The sequence below is a fragment of the Hemiscyllium ocellatum genome, chromosome 11 (genome assembly GCF_020745735.1).
Source record: "Hemiscyllium ocellatum isolate sHemOce1 chromosome 11, sHemOce1.pat.X.cur, whole genome shotgun sequence".
Classification (NCBI taxonomy): Eukaryota; Metazoa; Chordata; class Chondrichthyes; order Orectolobiformes; family Hemiscylliidae; genus Hemiscyllium; species Hemiscyllium ocellatum.
The window spans coordinates 10,637,042-10,657,727 of NC_083411.1; the positions used below are offsets into that span (position 1 = coordinate 10,637,042).

Here is a 20,686-nt window from a genome sequence, read left to right on the forward strand (position 1 = left end):
AACACAGCAGGCCAGGCAGCATCCAAGGAACAGGAGAATTGACTTTTCAGGCATAAGCCCTTCCTAATGGACATCGATTCTCCTGCTCCTCAGATGCTGCCTGACCTGCTGTGCTTTTCCAGCATCCCCCTTTTCAACTCTAATGAAGGCTGTGCCATTCTGTTATCTTCCCTGTCAAGGCCTGCAAGTATTTTGTCTTTCTCAATTCGGTCTCCTCTCATTCTTATGAGCTCCAAAGAATGGAGGGTTAGTCTCCTCATTATGTCCTCCGAGGACAATCCCACCCTCCCAGAATCAGTTGGGTGAGCCATTGATGAATTTCCTTCTGGAATCTCTATCTCTCCTTAATTTAAAGGGAAAAGAACTGTGCACAATATCCTAGATGTGATCAAACTAAGGCTTTATACAATCACAGCAAGACCTCTTTATTCCTGTACTCAAATTCCCTTGAAATAAATACTAAATTAACATTTGCCTCCAAACTGGTCAGAAACTGAAGTGGACTAGGCACGTAAGCATCTTGCCAAAAGAGCAGATCAGAGGTGAGGGATACTGCAGAAAGTAGGTGTCAGTGTGGACTCAATGGACCAAAGGGCCTTTACTATGCTGTATGAATCTAGATAACCCACTTCCTGACTCCCCAAAGCCTGTTCACCATCTACAAGGCACAAGAATGTGATGGAATCCTTCCACTTTCCTGGATGGGTGTAGCTCCAACTCAAGAAGCTTGGCACCTCATTCAAATTGGGGACAAAGCAACCCACTTGATTGGCAAGCATCCACTCCTTCCACCACCGACGCTCAGTAGCAGCAGTGTGTACCATCTACAAGATGCCCTGCGGAAATTCAATGAAGACCCTCAGACATCATCTTCCAAACCCATGACCACCTCCACCTCGAATGACAAGTTTATGAGATAAATAGGAATTCCACTACCTGTAAGTGCCCCTCCAATCAACTCACTGTCCAGATTTAAAAATATATCATCATTTCTTCAGTGTCGTTGGGCCTGTAATGCTCTACCTAACAGCATTGTGGGTCTCCTGCAGCATATGGACTGCAGCAGTTCAGGAAGGCAGCTCACCACCACCATCTCGAGAGCATTTAGGGAAGGATAATGACTGCTGACCTAGCAGCCAGTGATGTTCATGTCCCACGAGGAAATATCAAAAATGCTTTCTGAAGCTGTGTGTTACATCAGTGATTGGTGACCAAGGACACTCTCATTTGGACCTCGGCACCTCTACCCAGTGAGGCAATACACCTCAGGCAAAGCAAGAATGGCGAGCATTATGTAGCACCTTCCATGATCCAAAAGTGCTCCATGCTTAGTAGGCTACATTTGAAGTGTAGTCATTTCTATAACTAAGGAATATAATTTGTGCACAGCACGCTCCCATAACAGAAAAATTATAATGAACGAGTTATTTTTTGTTTGTGATGTTAGCTGGGGCATAAATATGGACCAGGACATTGAATCATAGAATTGAATCATAGAATAGAATCCTACAGTGTGGAGGCAGGCCATTCGGCCCATCGAGTCCACACTGACACTCTGTAGAGCATCCTACCCAGAGACACTCCCCTATCCCTGTAACCCTGTATATCCCATGTCTAATTCGACTAGCTGGCATATGCCTGGACACTATGAGCAATTTAGCCTTTTCAATCCACCTAACCAGCACATCTTTGGACTGTGGGAGGAAACTAGAGCACCCAGAGGCAACCAACGCAGACACGGGGAGAATGTGCAAACTCCGCAAGGACAGTCGCCCAAGGCTGGAATCGAACCCAGATCTCACAGCAATGCTAGCACTCATCATCACACTGTGAGACCTGTCGCATCCATCCAAGAAGGCAGACTGGGGAATCAGATGTAACATCTTCCCTAAAAGTTGGCCTGTTTGCAAGTGAAGCACTTCCTCAGTCATGGCACAGGGAATGTCAGCCTAGATAATGAGGGGAGAAAATGAGGACTGCAGATGCTGGAGATCAGAGCTGAAAATGCGTTGCTGGAAAAGTGCATTAGGTCAGGCAGCATCCAAGGAGCAGGAGAATCCGTTTCGGGCATGAGCCCTTCTTCAGGAACCTCATCTAGATAATGAGGGTCAAGTCATTGGAGTGGGAGTGTGAAAGAATGACATTTGGACTCCGTCAACCATTGCATGTAGAATAAGAAAAGGTTGAGAGGAATAATCCAGTCCTGAAAGAGTTGACAATCTGTAGCCATTTGAGACAAGAGAGGAACACGCATTAAAATACCCTGCCTCATCCAGTTACATATTGTACAATAAGTGACAGGAACCCAATAATTTGCCTGTGTTACTGAGACTTGTATCTCTGATGCTTCTTCAGTGAGGTTTTCTTAACATGAACTACTCTGGCCTAGCAAACACAGATGGGTCAATTTGCAACAATAAAATTTGAACATTTACAGTTCAAACAGAACCACACCATTTGCATTTCTTAAATAAAGGTAATGACACAAAAGAGAATTTTTAAGCTGTAGCATAATCTTGAGGCTTTGTTTATATTGACAAAACACTCAATATTCTCCTTAATGTTTGAAAATATCAGTTGCACCTCCTCAAATGCCTTTGCTGCTCTGAGTTCATTTTAATACTCTGCTGTCTAAGAGGCAGGTAGGAAATGGATTTTCTCATCCTTATCATTAAAGCAGCCTTCTCTCTTCTTAAAAACTGCGCAGTTCGTTTCCATGGAGATAAGACATTAAACTGCCACCCTCCAGCGAACAGGAAGTTTACAGGATTTCAAAGCCCTGTCTGTGATGAGTGTTTATAAAGTCTGTGTGTTGTCAGTCTGTCTAAAGCTGCGAGTAATTTTCTCCTTCCCTGTACAGTTAACAACTGCTAACCTTGTTGACTAACACAATTCTGGTCACTTGTATGAGAATGTCTTGCTTAAGACCATATTTGCTCAGGAGTCCCTTCATTTCAATTTCAAAAGAATTAAGGCTACTCTTTTTTCCTTACAACTGAACTGCTCCGGGGTCAAAGGTGACATGAGTTTCAAGGGAATCTAGAGAGAGTAGCTCATTCTTTATAAATGGTGCTGTGGTTCCAGACTCAGAATGATAGAATTTAACCTCTAAAAGCTTCAGTATTGTGTGACTTACGAACAGCGACTCCCAATTATCTTCGCTGAATATGACGCTGATGCTCATCTTGGTCTAACTATGTATAAATCACCTCTTGAATGAGGGCAAATTATAGCCAAGAATATGTGAATCTAGCTCAAGCTAAACTCTGTCAAATTCCATCCTCTTCACCCTGTGCTCCACAATGAATAATGTAATTATCTGCTGATAAATAGACTTGTGTCCCCTCTTTGGAAAACCATCAACGCTTTTCCAAATACGTCGAATGGAGGGTGGGTTGGCACGGAAAGGCGAGAAGGTGGCTTGTTAGTGTCACCTTGTGGTTTGTGGCTGCAGCTACATTGTGATGTTGACATAGCAGAATTGAGTGGAGAAGATCGATTGTAGAAACCTGCAATAAAGCAGTTGGAAGAAAACTGCTATCATGATAACAGGTTTGTGCAAAAGTACTTGCCCAACATGAGATTTTTAATAATGTGCTTCCATATGTTCAATTCCTGAGCTATCAAAGCAAGGATGGGGACATGCTGATTTGACTAGCTTCATTCAAGCTCAGAGAATACTGGAGAAAATCACCAGGTCTGGCAGCATCTATAGAGAGAGAGAGAGAACAGAGTTAATGTAATGAGCCCAGTTCTGAAGAAGAGTCATGTTGGATTTGTAAAGGTAACTCTGTTTCTCTCTTCACAGATGCTGCCAGACCTAGAGTTTCACCAGCATTCTCTGCTTTTGTTTTAGATTTCCAGCACCCACAGTATTTTGCTTTAATTTAATGAACTTTATGATATCCTGAGCTTCGAGGGATGGAGGTGGCTCGTCTGTATTCCCTACTCCTGAACATATTCAATTGTAACTACAGCAAACCTTTTATTAATCAGTACGTATGGGACCAGGAAGTGTACTGGTTGATCTAAAATTCCTGTTGAACAAGAGGTCCACATAATTAATGTAAAACACATGCTAAATTATAAGAACATAACACAGAGGGTATATACATCACTTTTATACTTTATTTACAGCATAAATCATTAAGTAATAATGCAACTCTGCCTTAAAGTAAACTAACTTCTCACTTGCATTCTTTACTGACTACTTGGAGATCGCGATAATACAGTAACCTTCTGGTATTCAAGGTATATAAGTTTTGCTGTTTTATTGGCACTAATAAGCTGCCTTCTCTAGTTTCTCACTTCCAATCCACTCTCCATTCTACATATTTGAAAAAACGTTGATCATTTTCCAAACAGAGCATTAAGGCGTCAGTTAAAACTGTACAGGAGGCTGCGTTTGTGCATCAATTGAGAGTAGATGACCTCTCCACACTGACCCCAATCGCAATGGAATGGCCTCACCTTATTCACATTTGAAAAATGGCCCAAAAGCACAGGGCTGTGGAGGCCCTCCTTTATAATGAGAAGACTGGAAGTGAGGAGAATATCACAAAATCTGAAGAAAGTGGAGAGATATTGGGGCTATCTTGACATACAGCGACATTTTACATGACGAGCGTGTTCAGAGGAGGTTCACGAGAATGGTCCTAGGAATGAAAAGCTTAATACCTGAGGAACATTTGAGGACTCTGGGTTTATACTCGATGGGGTTTAGAAGGACGAGGGGAAAACCTAGTTGAAACATACAGAATACTGAATGGCCTGGACAGAGTAGAGATTGGGAAGATGTTTCCATTGGGAGGAGTCACTAAGACCTGAGGGCATAGCCTTAGAGTAAAGGGAAGAATTTTTAGAAGGGAGATAAGGAGAAACGTCTTCAGCCAGAGAACCTGTGGAATTCATTGCCACAGAAGGCTGTGGAGGCCAGGTCATTGAGTGCATTTAACATAAGTATGTTCTTGAGTATCAAGGAGATCAAAGGTTATAGGGAGAAAGTGGGAGAATGGGGTTGAGAAACTTATCAATCATGAGTGAATGGTAGAGCAGACTCATTGGGCTGAATGGTCTAATTTCTGCTCCTATGTCTTATGGTCTTACACCTTTTAATATCACCTACCAGCAATGTTGTTATTCTGTTTGCAGAATGTGTCATAAACTGAGCACAAACCGATTCAACCTCAAAGCCTGCATTGCAACATTAATTTGCACTTAATAGGGTTAAGAATAGGGCAGAGCAGAGGTTTGTTGGACATGCCCCTAAACCAGTTCTGCTATTCAATCAGGGCATAGCTGGTCTTTATCCTCAATGCTGTTTACCTCTTTTAAAACATTTCATTCACAGGATAATGGTAGGCCAACATTTATGGCCCAGCTAAGATCCAACCACATGTCTATGGGTCTCCAGTCACATGCGGGCCAGACCAGGTAACAATGGCAATTTCCCTCCCTAAAGGACATTAGTGGGCTTTTCCTGACAATGGATTCATGGTCATCATCAGACTCTTAATTTCAAAGTTATACTGAATTCAAATTCCAGCATCTACTGTAGCACGATTTGAACTTCGGTCCCCAGAACATTACCTGGGTCTCTGGACAACAGTCCAGTGATAGTACCATTAAGCCATTGCCTCACTCCCTCTGCCTGCTCTATGGCAAGATTCCATTTGTATCGCACTTTGATGTGCTGAAATGTCAAAATGCTTCTCACCAAACAAAATGTGATTCCAAGTTATAGAACCAGATATTAGGACAGCTGAGCTAATATGGTTCCCCTTGATCAATTTTGAGGAGTGCCTTACAAGAAGAAAGAAAGCTTGCTTGGGATAGAGGTTTTGGGAAGCAAACTCCAGAGCTTGGCTCCCAGATAGTTGAGGGCTCTTCCACCACTGATGGTGCATTTAAAATTGGGCACGTCCAAGATGCCAGAATTGGAGAAACAGAGAGAAACCTCGGAGGGCTGCAGACTTGTAGAGGATACCAGAGATGAAGAAGGGTGAGGGCATGGACATCTGTAAAAGAAATTTTTTTTTTCTTTTGACATAGCTAACATATGTAGAAGAAGACATGTGTTTGTCACTGATTCTGCTGTGGGCTCTTTGTACAAACAGGCCAGGTGATTCGGGGAGCTGTTGTGAGAACAAGACATTATGCATTTATACTTTGCTAAGTTGGATATATGCGTACAGGTTACAGCTAATTGCAGTCTACCTTTTGAACAATAATGCTGTAACAAGTGTCGAGGAAAGTATGTGTGAAATTGGTTGAGCTCTTGTATGATATTTAGGAGCTATAAACCAGAAAAGGAGTCTGGTGTGGCTTGCTCTGTAAGGTTCAGTCTTCAGTTGTCCTTTCCCCTGGGAGCATAATATGGGATATTGTGAATGATTAATGGAAAGAACTTAAATGACCAAAGAACCTTTCTCTTCATCTCAAGGTTTTCTAATGCATTTCTAAACAACACAATATTTTTGCAGTGTTAAACATCGCAAACATTATAGATGATACATATACAGCAAGCTCCCACAAGCAGGAACAACAGTTTCCCCCAACAATAATGCTCTCTCAGACCTGTAGTGGATGTGTACAGCAGAGATTAGGTATTTAAACCTCCAGGGAGGATTTGAACCCATAACCTTCTGAACTGCCCACTGAGTCAAGACTGATTCATTTGAGCTGCACAGTTTTAATTTCCCAGGTGATGGTTCATGTCAGCAGAGGGCTTTAGTAATGTGCATTTTGAGTCTTTATAAGTCAGGGGAGAATGGTAGACTAGAAATTACAAATAGCGATATTGGTGGATAAACATTTAATGTGATATTCCTCCGTCAGTTTAAGAGGTGTTGACATGTCTATTTAAAGCAAACTAACCCCTCTAATAAAATTTTTGACAGAGAATATCATATAAATGCGTTAAGCTTTTGGAAACCAGTATCACCATAGCACTGCCAGATATGCCTGATGCCTAACAGACATGGAGTCCACTCAGGCTCCTGTTCATTTTAAATGACCCTGAAATACCAAAAAGTATAGATTTTCACTTCTGCCTCTCCTAGGTTGGAAAGTCAAAAATCAAAAGAACAATATTACCTCCTGACTTAGCTGAGGAATGTTTTCTCGTAATGATTCCCTCTAATTTAAGCCCATGCGATGACCATCGTGAAACAATTGGAATCACTCCAGTTTTCCTGTCAGCCATGGCACATTTTGAAAGTTTTGCCGATCTGATGTTCGGCATGTTTCTACAAGTTCACTTGGCCTGACAGTGAGCACGGTGGATGAAGTTCTTTAAAGGCTTCAAATATGTTGAACCATTGATGATAGTGTCCATAGGATAATGAAGTCAAGACTATCAGTCAAGCATAGGTGCTTCAGCTCAGCTGCTGAAGGCTGGTGTATGGCAGAGAAACAGATTAAACTTGCTCCATGGAGTGATTTGAACCTTTGTCTATCATTGCAGTGAGCAAATGTTCTTTAGTCAAGATTTTCAAGCTAATGGACAAGAGCATGAAGAATGGAAATGATAAAGAATGGTAAAAATTACTCTGCAGAAGTACAACAGTGACCCTTTACCAACTAATAATATCTTGAGTTTTATTGGGAAAGAAAGACAATCATTGCTACAGCAATGTTCACAGTTTTGAGACATGTAAAAACAGCTTAAAGTCAATCAAGTGTTTTTGATTTCTAAGCTACTGCTGTAGTGTAGGAAATGGAACAGTCATTATACCTATAATCAACTTCCACAAGCAGTTGTGATGTAATGATTCGAAAATTTATTTTGATCATTGAAGGAACAAGCTTGGCCAGTGAAATAAAGAAATTCTCTGCTACAAAATAGCAGGCTGGAGTCTCTAATATTCACCTGAGAGTGCATACAGCTTCTTGGTTTAATATTGAATTGGAAAATACAGTATTTCCAGAAGGGCAGCACTCCTTCAATATCAGCCTAAATTATATACTCGAGTCACTAGAATGTTCCTGAATCATAGATAAGAGTGTGCCACCGTTGAACTGTAGGCAATTTTTAAATTACTGGCCAATCTCAATTTGTGCTTACCAATTTTCATTGATGCATCATAGAAAGCATCCTATCTGGATGCAGCACAGCGGGGTTTGGCTCTTCACAAGACTGCAAGAAATTACAGGGATTGTGAATACAGCCCAGCAAGCCAGCCTTCCAAACATTGACCCCATCTATACTTCCTGCTCCCTCGAGAAAGCAACCAACATAACTAAGAACCTCCCCCTCTCCAGGTATACTGTCTTCCACTCTCTTCTATTGGGCAGAAGAATTAGAAGTTTTTGTACACGTGCAGCCTCTTCCCCGCAGTTATTAGACTTGTGAAGGGATCTTTCAAATTTTAAATTTAATGTCAATCTCACTCTTTGTGCGCCTTCTTTGCAGCCATAATAATCTTCGCTCTGTTCTATTATCCTAATGCATGGCATGATCTGCCTGTAACGCATCCAAAACAAAACTTTTCACTGTATCTAGTTACATGTGACAAGAATAAATCAAATCAAATCAACCTTAGAGATTGTTTATAAAATCTAGAATATACTATACCATACTAAGTTATAATGCTCATTCAGAGAGTTGGTGAAGACATGATGGGAAGAATAGCCTTCTTCATTACTGTAACAATTCTGTTATTCTGTGATAAAGCCAGTTCCAGTAACAGTGCCCTGTGACCATCACTGCAAAAGCCCCTCTGGTTAATGAGAGAAGGAAATCTTCCTTCCTTGCTGATCTGGCCTACATGTGACTCCAGACAAAACTGTTTTTATAATTTGTTCACTGAATATGATTCAGTGTCAAATTTTAATCTGATAATTGCCTGTGTGAAATGCCTTGTGAAATATTGCTATTGTAAAGATTCTACATAACTGTAAGGATTCATTGTTTTGTTCAGAGCTTATGAATCAGGATAAGAAAGAAAAACAGCTTATTAACAAACGGTGAGGGTTGCCTTGTAATATTGGGGAGGTTTGAACACAGTGGCTGAGTGAAATTGATGTTTAACAACCATACCTTGCAATTTATTAATGAAAGAGATTTTCTGTTGTTGCAGCCCCTGGTTTAAATGCACAATTCCATGAAAGTCAGTAGACCAGCTGATCTTGTTATTTAATGGGTAATCTTGACAATGTGCAGTACTTGGGCATTATCACCCCTGAAACCTTTGAGTAGAATTTCTATACAATGCTCCAAACAGTACTGAATCCAAGTCCCAAACACAATCTGTTTCACAGCAACCGAGGGATTCTATAATTGAGTTCATTCAAACTTAAATTGATTTTTACTTTGTGGAGAAAGAAAGCACTTAGTGTAATCTAAAATAAACACTTTTGAGTCTCTATCAGAATGACTTCTTTGTGGACAGTATGATCAGGGCTTAAATGGGAGCTGTTGAGTATCAAGAGCAATATGGAAGCAAAGGTGAAAACCCAATCCAAACCAGTAATAGTTTCAATGCCAGGCATTTGTGGCATTTTGTTGTTTCTTTTAACATCATAAGATTTTTTTTTAACCAAGCTGGTAAAATATCATCCCTACAGTAGGGATTCTACAACCACACTAATTGATCATAGAACCCCGACAGTGTGAAAGCAGGCCATTCAAATCCACACTGACCCTCCAGAGTGCATCCCACCCAGACCCACCCATCCCTGTAACCCTGCATTTCCCATGGCTAATCTACCTACCCTGTACATTCCTGGACAGTATGAGCAATTTAACATGGCCAGTCCACCTAACCTGCACATTTTGGACTGTGGGAGGAAACAGGAGCATCCAGAGGAAACCCACACAGACTCAGGGAGAATGTGCAAACTCCACACAGACAGTCACCCAATGGTGGAATTTAACCTGGGTCCCTGTCACTGTGCTAACTACTGTGCCACAGTGCTACTCCATGTTCTGGAGAATATTTAGTCCTCCACTTAGCATATCTTATATCGATTGTTATTAGCAAATGTTATGTGTCTATTTATTGCAAGAGCTTAAATCAACAAACTTTTTAGAAAGCTGGTGTGTTGAGCCGGACAATCTTAAATCCTGATTGTGGTCTGGTTTTGACAGGAATTGGCTTTGACTTGAAGATCACAATCAGTTGTCAGGTAGAACACTACATTAACCACAAATGTGTATTTATGCGTATCCATAAAAGAAATATAATCTGAGGTAACTTGCTGATCAGCAATAAACACAAAGCAATAGAAAAGAGTATTGGCACTCTCTATAAGCTTGTTAAGTGGTATACTTGAAATGCAATCAAACTAGGGAATGTTCTTCATGATAGACGTAGCTCAGTTGGTAATACACTTTCTTTTGATTGGTGGGTTTATGTCTCATTCTAGATGAGTACCCTAATATTGGTTGACTATCCTAACAGTACAGTGCCACAAGAGTGTGGTGTTAAGGTGGTACCATCTTTCCAACACGATGTTAACTAAGCTCCTTGGGTGGTCAGAGAGAAGAGGGGTGGGGAAGAGTGGTGTCCAAAATGTTTCTCAGAATCTCAATTGAAAACATTGTCATGTTGACTTAGAGGTGATCTCCCACAGCACAATGGTGAATACACTTAGAACATTATTCATTGGCCACAGATCATTTTGGGACATTTTGAGGATGCAAAAGGTACTATTTAAGGTACTAATCTCCCTTAGAATTTGGGATTTCTAGATGCTTTTTTTTGGTGTATCCATAACCCTGTCACCTTGCAAACATGGCCATTTTTGCTGAGGCACATTTGATGGCAGCCTATTTGCCCCACTAAAGACCATTAAGAATCTTCTTGGCTGCAGTTAAATGAGACCGACTCGAGTTTCCATTTTCCCAACCCAGTGGCCAGTTTTACTCCAGCCCAATGGCCAGTCTGAGCTGTGGACTCAGAACCAGCCTCCAAGCCCTTCTGGCCCAGGAATGGGTACAGCCAGTGGCCATCCTACTGAGATACTCTTGACTACTCTCTTCCTGTCTAGACAGTGGTGGTCCAGTTGGTGAAAATCACCGCCATATTGACACGTCCCCTCAGTCATTTATCCTCCACTGCAGATTACTCTTCCTCTTGAGCTGCAAGGTCTTAAAGTGTGGCCCTCTATCTTTGTGAGCCCTACATACCTCCCTTTATTGCTAAGGAATACGATCTCCATCTGGGGCAACTTGTGGGGACTATTTTAGAACCAGGAAAGTCACAACGTCTTTCACAGGGACAAGAGGAAGCCATTCAGCCCATCATGTTCACCTCAACATCCAATGTGATCATGGCTGATTGAACCTTTCAGTGCCTTTTAACGGGGAACTCTGTAGGCTATTGGCTGCGGTGGAGCTTGGAGTGGGTCTGTGGAAGGCCCACAATGGGGACTCGGGTTGTTGGCACACCTGGTACAGCTTGCTCAATGAACTGTAATGCTGAATGTTTTATTTCTTTATTTTTCTAATCTATTGCTAAGATCCTGTACCTAGGTGGCACAGCAAGTGGCAACTTTGTAAACTTTTCACTGCACTCATGTTAGTACATGTGACAATGAACCAAATTCTAAATTCCTAAATTCACAACCCTGTACCCCATCGGTATGCATAAATCTATCTCTACTTTAAAAAAAAATTAAAGACTGAGCTTCCACAGCCCCATGGGGTAGAGAATTGCTAAGGTTCACAACCCTCCACTTCACTTCCCCACAGTTTAAAGAAAACTCAGCTGATGTTTTCAGTTTCCTAGAATCATTGCCGTGCCATCATCAGTCTCTCCAATCCTCTTTCCTAATGGCCCTGTATATCCATCATTTTCAAGTTTCTCTGTACAGCATTCTACAGTCTCTCTCTTGCCATTGAAACACAACCTCAACATGACCCAGTTTTAATTTTCAATCTAAGGTAGATAGTAGATTAGATTACTTACAGTGTGGAAACAGGCCCTTCGGCCCAACAAGTCCACACCGACCCGCCGAAGCGCAACCCACCCATACCCCTACATTTACCCCTTACCTAACACTACGGGCATTTTAGCATGGCCAATTCACCTGACCCGCACATCTTTGTGACTGTGGGAGGAAACCGGAGGAAACCCACAGTCAGTCGCCTGAGTCGGGAATTGAACCCGGGTCTCAGGCGCTGTGAGGCAGCAGTGCTAACCACTGTGCCACCGTGCTGCCCATAGTCTTGGTTAAGCAAAGGTAATCAGGAATAAAGGCCAAAGGCAGGCATGTGGAGTTAGGCTACAGATCAGCCATGATCTCATTGAATGGTGCAGTGGGCTCGAGAGACAGAATGGTCTACTCCTATTCTTATGCTCACTTTCTTCACTACACTTTATCTTGTCAGGGAAAGCAAGAGTATGTGTTGTGACCTTTGTATCTGGATGTAGTCTGTAGCTTTATGCATGTGAAAGCAATGGGTGTTACTTGATGCATTGACTAGAATGAATCTGGAAGTGAATTATTCACTATTCCATTATAATTATAAGCATCACATTGCCTGATTCTTGACAGTCACATGATAGGAACTGATCTCAGTATCTCTGGTGACTTATTGAGTTTCAGTGATCATCAAAAACAGAAATCCCTTAACCTAACTGGTCCTCGAAAAGGGAAAACATGACATGGCTGATTCCTCAGGCCACTCTTGATATTATCAGGAAATTGCATGCATTAAACTTTCATCTATCTTCTTTTTATTACGCTCTCTTATTCATACAAAGGACAGATTACATATAATTTGCTGAGTATGTATGTCACGGAGCTGAAAATGAACGTCACTGAACAAGTGTTGACTGCAGTACATGGTCTGTCGACAAGGTGCTTCGCCACAATGCAATGAGGGCAATATTTGACTAATGAAACATTAACCTCTAGCCCTTACTTTATTGGATAACTTTGGAAAACTGTTGCCTAATTGTAGATTTATTGTTATTCTTTCATGGGCTGTAAGATGTTACTGGGCCAGGATCTGTTAGGTATTTCTGATTGCAGCGGAAATGTGATGGTGATATTCCTTCTTTAATGGCTGTAGTCCATTTAGTGTAGGGGCACTCACAATACTGCCAGAGAGGATGTTCCAGGATTTTGACCCAGTGACAATGAAGGAGAGATGATATAATTCCAAGTCAGGATGGTGGGTAGCTTGGAGGACAATTTGTTGGTGGTAGTTGTCCAATCTACTGCCTTTGCTCTTCTCGATGGTACAGGTTGCAGGGTTGACATGTATTATCGATGGTACAGGTTGCAGGGTTGACATGTCTTTTTGATGGTACAGGTTGCAGGTTTGACATGTATTCTCGATGGTACAGGTTGCAGGGTTGACATGTCTTCTCGATGGTACAGGTTGCAGGGTTGACATGTCTTTTCGATGGTACAGGTTGCAGGTTTGACATGTATTCTCGATGGTACAGGTTGCAGGGTTGACATGTATTATCGATGGTACAGGTTGCAGGGTTGACATGTCTTCTTGATGGTACAGGTTGCAGGGTTGACATGTATTCTCGATGGTACAGGTTGCAGGGTTGACATGTCTTCTCGATGGTACAGGTTGCAGGGTTGACATGTATTATGGATGGTTCAGGTTGCAGGTTTGACATGTATTCTCGATGGTACAGGTTGCAGGGTTGACATGTCTTCCTAGGGGTAACTTGGTGAATTGCTGCACTACAGAAGATTTTTTTTTGTCATGCATTCATGAGCTGAGGGAGTTTATTGCCTATCCCTAATTGCCTAGAAGGCAGGTAAGAGTCAACCACATTAATACAATATTGGATGAGGTGCCAATGAGATGGTGTTAAGCATCTTGAGTGTTTTTGGACAAGTGGAGATTGTTCAATCACATTCCTGACTTGTGCCAGGTAGATGGGAGTCAGAAGGTGAGTTATTCATTGTAGTATTCCTTGTCTGTGACCTATTCAGTTTGCCTAATTTCTGTGGCTGAGCCAATTCATTTTCTGTCAATAGTTATGCCCAGGGTGTTAACAGTGAGGGGTTTAACAATGGCAATGCTGAGGGTTGGTGATTAGATTCACTTTAATTGACTATGGTCAGAATTCACATGACACCAGGTTTTGGTTGAATTTGGAAATTTTCAAATAAACCTATTGGGGTATTACCTGGTGTCATGTGAATTTTGACTTTGTCCACCCCAGTCCAACACTGGCACCTCCACATCATTATTGAATGTGGCAATTGTCTGGCACTTGTATGGCGTGAATGTTACATACCTCCTCTAAGCCGAAATCTGAATGGTGACCAAGCCTGGCTGCACATGAATATCATCTGCTTCACCATCTGAGGAGCAGTTAATGATACCTCTTATTATGTAATTACTCCACTTATGACCTTATGATGAGGGTTGGTCATGAATGAAGCAGCTGACGATGGTTGGGCCTGGGGCACTACCCTGAGGAACTCCTGCAGAGATGCCCTGGGCATGAAGTGAGTGATCTTCAACAAACAATCATTTCCCATTGTTCCCAGTATGACTCCATCCAGTGGAGAGTTTTTAATTTCCCCACCACACCACACCACACATTATACAACCACACCCCTCCCAACCCCCCCACCTCTCCTATATCTACAATCTACACCTGAGTGCAAATATTTCCAGGAACCTGAGAATACCACAAAGGCTATGACCTCACTTTGCCCTTTGTAGCTGTACAAAAAATTAGCATTTCTCTCAATGTGAGATCTGGAGGCCCCTAATGACTTATGAAGCTCAAGACCCGGTTGTTCAGCAGTCTCTCTATGCTTACATCATTTGGTTGATTTGATAAGAGGTGCCTTCACTTTTCTCGATGTAATCAATGCTGGAAAGCTGAAGTGCTTAGCTTAGTCATCTCATCTTTCGGCTGAGTAGTTAAACGATGACCCCATTGGTCTTTCCAAGTGAATATAAGAAATCCTATTCAAAAAGGAACTGGGGAGTTATTGCCAGTGCTGCAGTCAATATTCATTCCTTAACTGACATCACTATCACATACCCAAAACAGCTGTGGGTTCCCTGTGTTCTGAGGGTGAATGTGAATCACAAGTACTTTCCTGGCTTAATAGCAATTTGAGACTTTTGTCATGAAAGGTTCTATAAGTCTTTTTGTCTTTAGGTCTAGCTTTATGAATGTATACTAACATAACTTACAGGGGTTGTGCTCTGGAAATCAAGCCCCATTACTCTCAGAATTATCACTAAAGTTACCTTTCGAAGTAACGTGCAAAATTCTTGAATTGTAGTCCCTAGGTCGATAGAAAGCATGCGCTATCCTTCAGTATTTAGCAAGAAATCACTATTTATTACAGGTCATTAGATTCTAGCTGTAGGGAAAAAAAAGACTAAATTAAGCAAACTCTGCAAATTAAAAATCTAAAGCCCTTTTAAACTTGTCCTTACACACAGACATAGACACATACACACAGACACAGATGCTCTCACACACTGTCTCCCTCTCTCTCCCCCCTTCACATGCACACACATACTCTCTCTCTGCCCCCCCCCCCCCAACGTACGCACATACACACACTCTGTCTCCCCATGTGCACACACACAAAAAAAACACCTTGGCAGAAGAAAAAAATGGAACACAGTTCCTTAGATTTTGTTCACAAGCTCTATTGGATTGGCGATCCATGTTCTGTTGAACATTCCTTTTTCTGAATGTTTTCACTGGTTTGTAACAGGCACAGGGTAGCTGGTTCACTTGTGAAATGTCTCCAGCCTATCCACCTCAGAGTCACAGCTTGCCGAATCTGCTGAGGATAGATAGTCTGGTTTTCTTTAGGATTAAAGTGTTTTACTGCAGAGAATTGAAAGAGAGGGGGCTTTGTGCTGGTTTCTCTTCTGGTCTGATGAGCTACATTCCGTCTTGCTCACAGCCTGAGCTTCTCAGCGAACTGACAACCAATCAGGTTGTTGGCAGGCAAAAGACCGTTGTCATCTGTGATTGAACCCTCATCCAAAAGCAGCGTCACTTACAAACAACCCCTCAGCTGCAGCTCATCTGTATATTGGTGAAACCAACAGCTACACAAACAGGCTTCACAATAGGTATTAAATTCCTAACTTTCAAAACATGCAACCGTACTGTGGAAATCTCTGGATTAAAACTGTTCTTTTTCATTCAACCCAGTCTTAAAAAGCACCCGAGCAAAGCAAGGTCTTTGTGTGATATTCTTGCCTTGGTTTTACATGACTAAGAATGGTCAGGCAGCATCCAAGGAACAGGAAATTCGACATTTCGGGCATAAGCCCTTCATCAGGAATCCTGATGAAGGGCTTATGCTCGAAACGTCGAATTTCCTGTTCCTTGGATGCTGCCTGACCTGCTGCGCTTTTCCAGCAACACATTTTCAGCTCTGATCTCCAGCATCTGCAGACCTCACTTTCTCCTCGATGACTAAGAATTTCCAAGAAATTTGGGCACATGGAATATTACTTTCAACGTATGATCCAGATGTTTATCTCTTGATTATTTGTAGTATGTCTTACCTCCTGGGTCCTTTCACACCCTGGTCAATTATTTGTCCACATTGAACTGTAGTCGCCATATCCTGACACAGTCAACAAAGAGATAAAAACTGTTGGAATCTAACTGCATTGTTTTTGGGTTTTTTCCACTTCCTGATATTTTTGTAACCGCAGAGAACTTGTTTGTTGTGTTTGTTTATGCCTTTCTCGTTCACGTACATAGTTCCAAACTGATAAAATAACCCAGGATTGACCTTCAGGACATTGCAAGTAACCTTTTCTCAGCATGAAGAGTTTCCATTCGGTGTGTTCCTACTTCAGTTTTTAAAATATATTTTCAATCTTGTGGCTTCTCCTCTCTTGCCATCATCAATCACCAATATGAAATCGTACCGAAACACTTTAGTAAATACAGTATATATCGACCGTGTTTGCTTTATTCCTTGTGTCAACAATATTTTTGCAAAGTATCAACACACAACTTCCTCCCAGCTCTGTTTCAACAGATCAAGATGTCCCATGTTTGGCCTTCTCTCGGTGCCAATATAGACACTCTGAAATGATGTCGTGGTCGAGATTATTGCAATTGACCTGAATATCACTTTGATAAAAAGAAACTATTGTTTAGGGTTCTTCCCAGTTATTGTTTAATTGCAACTTTTTAAAAAACTTGTTCATGGGATGTGAGTGCTGCTAACTGGACCACCATTCGTTGCCTTTCTCCAGATGTACTTGAGGAGGTGGTGGTGAGCTGCCTTCTTGAATTGCTGCAGCCTTTGTGGTATTGGGGTACCTCCCAAAGGAAGAGAGTTGCAGAATGTTGGCCCAGCCACAGTGAGGGAACTGTGTGAAACTACACAGTTCCAATGATTTGCTGCCCTTGTCCTTCAAGACGTTAGGGGTTCTGGGTGTGGAACACGCAGCTACTTGAGGGCTGGTTAGTTACTACAGTGCAACTTGTAGCTGGTATAAACTGCTGCCAGTTTAGTGGATCAGTGGTGAAGAGGGTGAACGCTAAAGGTGGTAGATGAGCAGCGAATCAAGCGGGCTGCTTGTCCTGGATGGTGTCAAGCTTCTTCAGTGTTTTTGGAGCTGCACCCATCCAGGGGAAATAGGGAATATACCACCACACTCCAGACTTGTGTTTTGTAAATGGTGGACAGGCTCTGGGAAGTCAGGAGGTGAAGTACTGAATTCAGAATTCTTAGATAATGCCCAGGATATTGTTAGTGTGGGATTATGTGATAGTACTACATTGAATATCAAGAGATAATGTTTATTTCCTAGCCCAAGCCAAGCTGTTCATAGGATCATGGACTCCCTACAGTGTGGAAGCAAGCCATTTGACCCATCAAGTTACACTGACCCTCCAAAGAACATCCCACTCAGACCCACCCCATCATGCTATATTCCCTATGGCTAATCCACCCTCATATCCCTGGACACTATAGGCAATTTAGCATGGCCAATCCACCCTAACCTGCACATCTATGTGAGAGGAAACCGGAGCACCCAGAGGAAACCCATGAAGACATAGGGAGAATGTGCAAACACCACACAGACAGTTGCCTGAGGTTGGAATCGAACCTGGGTCCCTGCTGCTGCGAGGCAGCTGTGTTAACCATTGAGCCACTATGCTGACCTGTTGGGCAGATCTCATTGCGGATGGACAAGTGGAGCCGCAAGTGAAACTGTGTTGTCAGTAAATGTCTCCACTTCTGTAGTGGAGAACTGATGTAGCAGCTTCATTGATGAAGCAGCTAAGGTTGGTTGGGTCTACAGTTCTACCCTGAGGAGCTCATAGGCTGATGTCCTTGGTGTGAGCTAATTGACTTCCAATAACCACAACCATCTTGAGATAAAAGCCTGTCCAGCAGAAAGTTTTCCCACTGACTTCAGTATTGCTCCTCCTGCTCAATACCACAATTGTGTAAATTGTTTTCTTGATGCCAAGGGAAGTCACTTTCACCTCAGCTCTGGAGTTCAGCTCTGATGTCTATGTCTGAATGAAGGCTGCAATAAGATCAGGAGTTGAGTGGTCCTGGCAGAACCTATGGGCTGGTTATTTTCTTTTAACAGTACTGTTGATGACCACTTTGCTGATGATTGAGAGTTTGCTGACAGAGCAGTAATTGGTCAGGTTGGAGTGGTTGCGTTTTGTGTACAGGATATACCTGGGCAATTTTCACCACAAATGGTGAGTAAGAAGCCAGTGTTGTAGCTACACTGGGACAGCTTGGCTAATGATTTTGTGAATTCTGGAGCACAAGTTTTTAACACTACTGTCAGAATATAGTCGTGGCTCATAGCTTTTTGCAGTATCCAGTGCCTTCAGCCATTTCTTGATATCATGTGGAGTGAATAGAATTTGCAGAAGACTGGCATCTGTGATACTGGGGACCTCCTGAAGAGGTGGAGAGGACTCATCGACTTGACGCTTGCAGCTGAAGATGAATAGAAATATTTCAGCATTGTCTTTGCTGTTTTTTTTGTCTGTTTGCCCTTGAGTGTATAAAATAATATGTGTCTGTGCATGTTTGTGTACATCTGCACACATCTTTGTGCATATGAGTCTGTGTGTAAGTGTGTTTGTGTGAGTAAGCGTGTCTGTATACGATTGAGTATGTGCGTGTCTGTATATTTATGTCTGAGTGTGTGTTTGACTATATATATGTTTGAGAGTGTCTTGTATGTCTTTGTCAGAGAGTGAGTGTTTTGTGAGAGAGACAGTGATTCTCATTTGATAGTGAGTGCATATGTGTTGGTTGTTGTGTCTCGATGCATTTCAACAGACTGCTAACATTTTACAACCAGCTGAGGTGGCATTGTGGTTGTGTTACTGAACTAGTCATCTAAGCGAGTGTGCGTCTCTAGTCCCACCACTAGAATTTGAAATATGTTTCTAAATTTATGTACACACCAGCATCAATAAATCTAACCAGGACACTGTCAGACCTTTGCAAAGAAACCCAGCAGTTGTCGTTCAGAGAGGGAACCCTGCTGTTCTCGCCCTATTTAACACTTACGTGACTCCAATTCAACATTTATTGTGGTTGACACTTACCTATCTACTAAAGTGGCATAGCAAGCCCCTTCACTGAATCACCATATTCTTAAGATGATGTTGGGTAATGAATACAGGCCTTGCCAGTAATGCCTATATGGAGAGAATGACCAAGAATTTACAACACAACACGCACATGAGCAACTATTGTAGCAATGTAAGTCTACAGACAGTAATGGAGACCATCTCTTTGGCACGAGGCAGAAACTTCAGAAAACGAGGGAAACAAAGATGTGGGGAATGTACAGCAGGGTGAGACATATCCCAAACTCAGCCATGAACGTACTGAATCACAGAGCAACCATCCTAGGTGGCATGGTGGTTATGATACTGATATGTTATCTAAGAGAATGTGAGTCAATAGACTTAATGGTCTACTCCTGTTCCTTTCTGCTTAAATAAAGAAGAAGCTCAGTAGGTGAGGAGCAGATAATCCCTTCCTCTTGAATCCATGAGCATTGTCTGTCTCTGATTTACTGGGACAGAAATTGCAGCATCAGCAAATTGTAATGAATGTAAATTACATCATATTGCAGAAACCAATGATGGCACCCAGTGAATGAGCCGCTTGATGTGCTATTAGCCAAAGCCTAAAGCTCCATCAATAGCTTATCTACTGTCATTAGACAAAGAATAAAACTGTAATGTGATGGATAGTATTTGGAAAGCAGGCCTAGGTTATTTGGGGTGGTGGAAATTTTAATGTTAATGCATTCTGCAAATGAGATCTTGTAGTAAAACTCTTTCTTTCTTATTCTCCTCTTCAGGTCAGCCTTTCCAACGAGACCAGCTGCGTGGAAGAAATATTACGGGTTAGTGTTTCTCTTTCACACCGTAACTCACCTGTTTGAACTTGTGAGGCTAAGCAGACAAGTGTTTGAACCAAAACAAAATGACAAAAATAAAGCAACACAGTCACATATTTGCATTAGTCAGGACACCATTCGGGGAGGCAGCATAGTCATCCACTAACATAAAGACCGGTCAGTACGGTTCCCAAATTGGAACCATGTTGCAGAGGTTACATAATGCCTTACACTAGTTGATTGGTACAAGCTCCCAGAGGGAACTAGTCTTATATTATTGGCTGACAGCCGACTATTTTCATTATGGGTACTTAAGGGGAAAAACGTTCCAGCCAGCTAGAAATTTGAAGTGGTTCTGTT

The 20,686-nt window shown here is 42.0% G+C and overlaps 1 protein-coding gene across 2 annotated transcripts in view; it reads left to right on the plus strand.

The window, feature by feature from the left end:
- aff2 (AF4/FMR2 family, member 2) overlaps positions 1-20,686 on the plus strand; it is a 536,530-nt gene that overhangs the window by 287,932 nt on the left and 227,912 nt on the right. For both annotated transcript variants that reach the window (XM_060832402.1, XM_060832404.1), the window contains exon 4: positions 20,288-20,332. In XM_060832402.1, the coding sequence (XP_060688385.1) occupies positions 20,288-20,332 (45 nt within the window). The remainder of the gene's footprint in view (positions 1-20,287; positions 20,333-20,686) is intronic.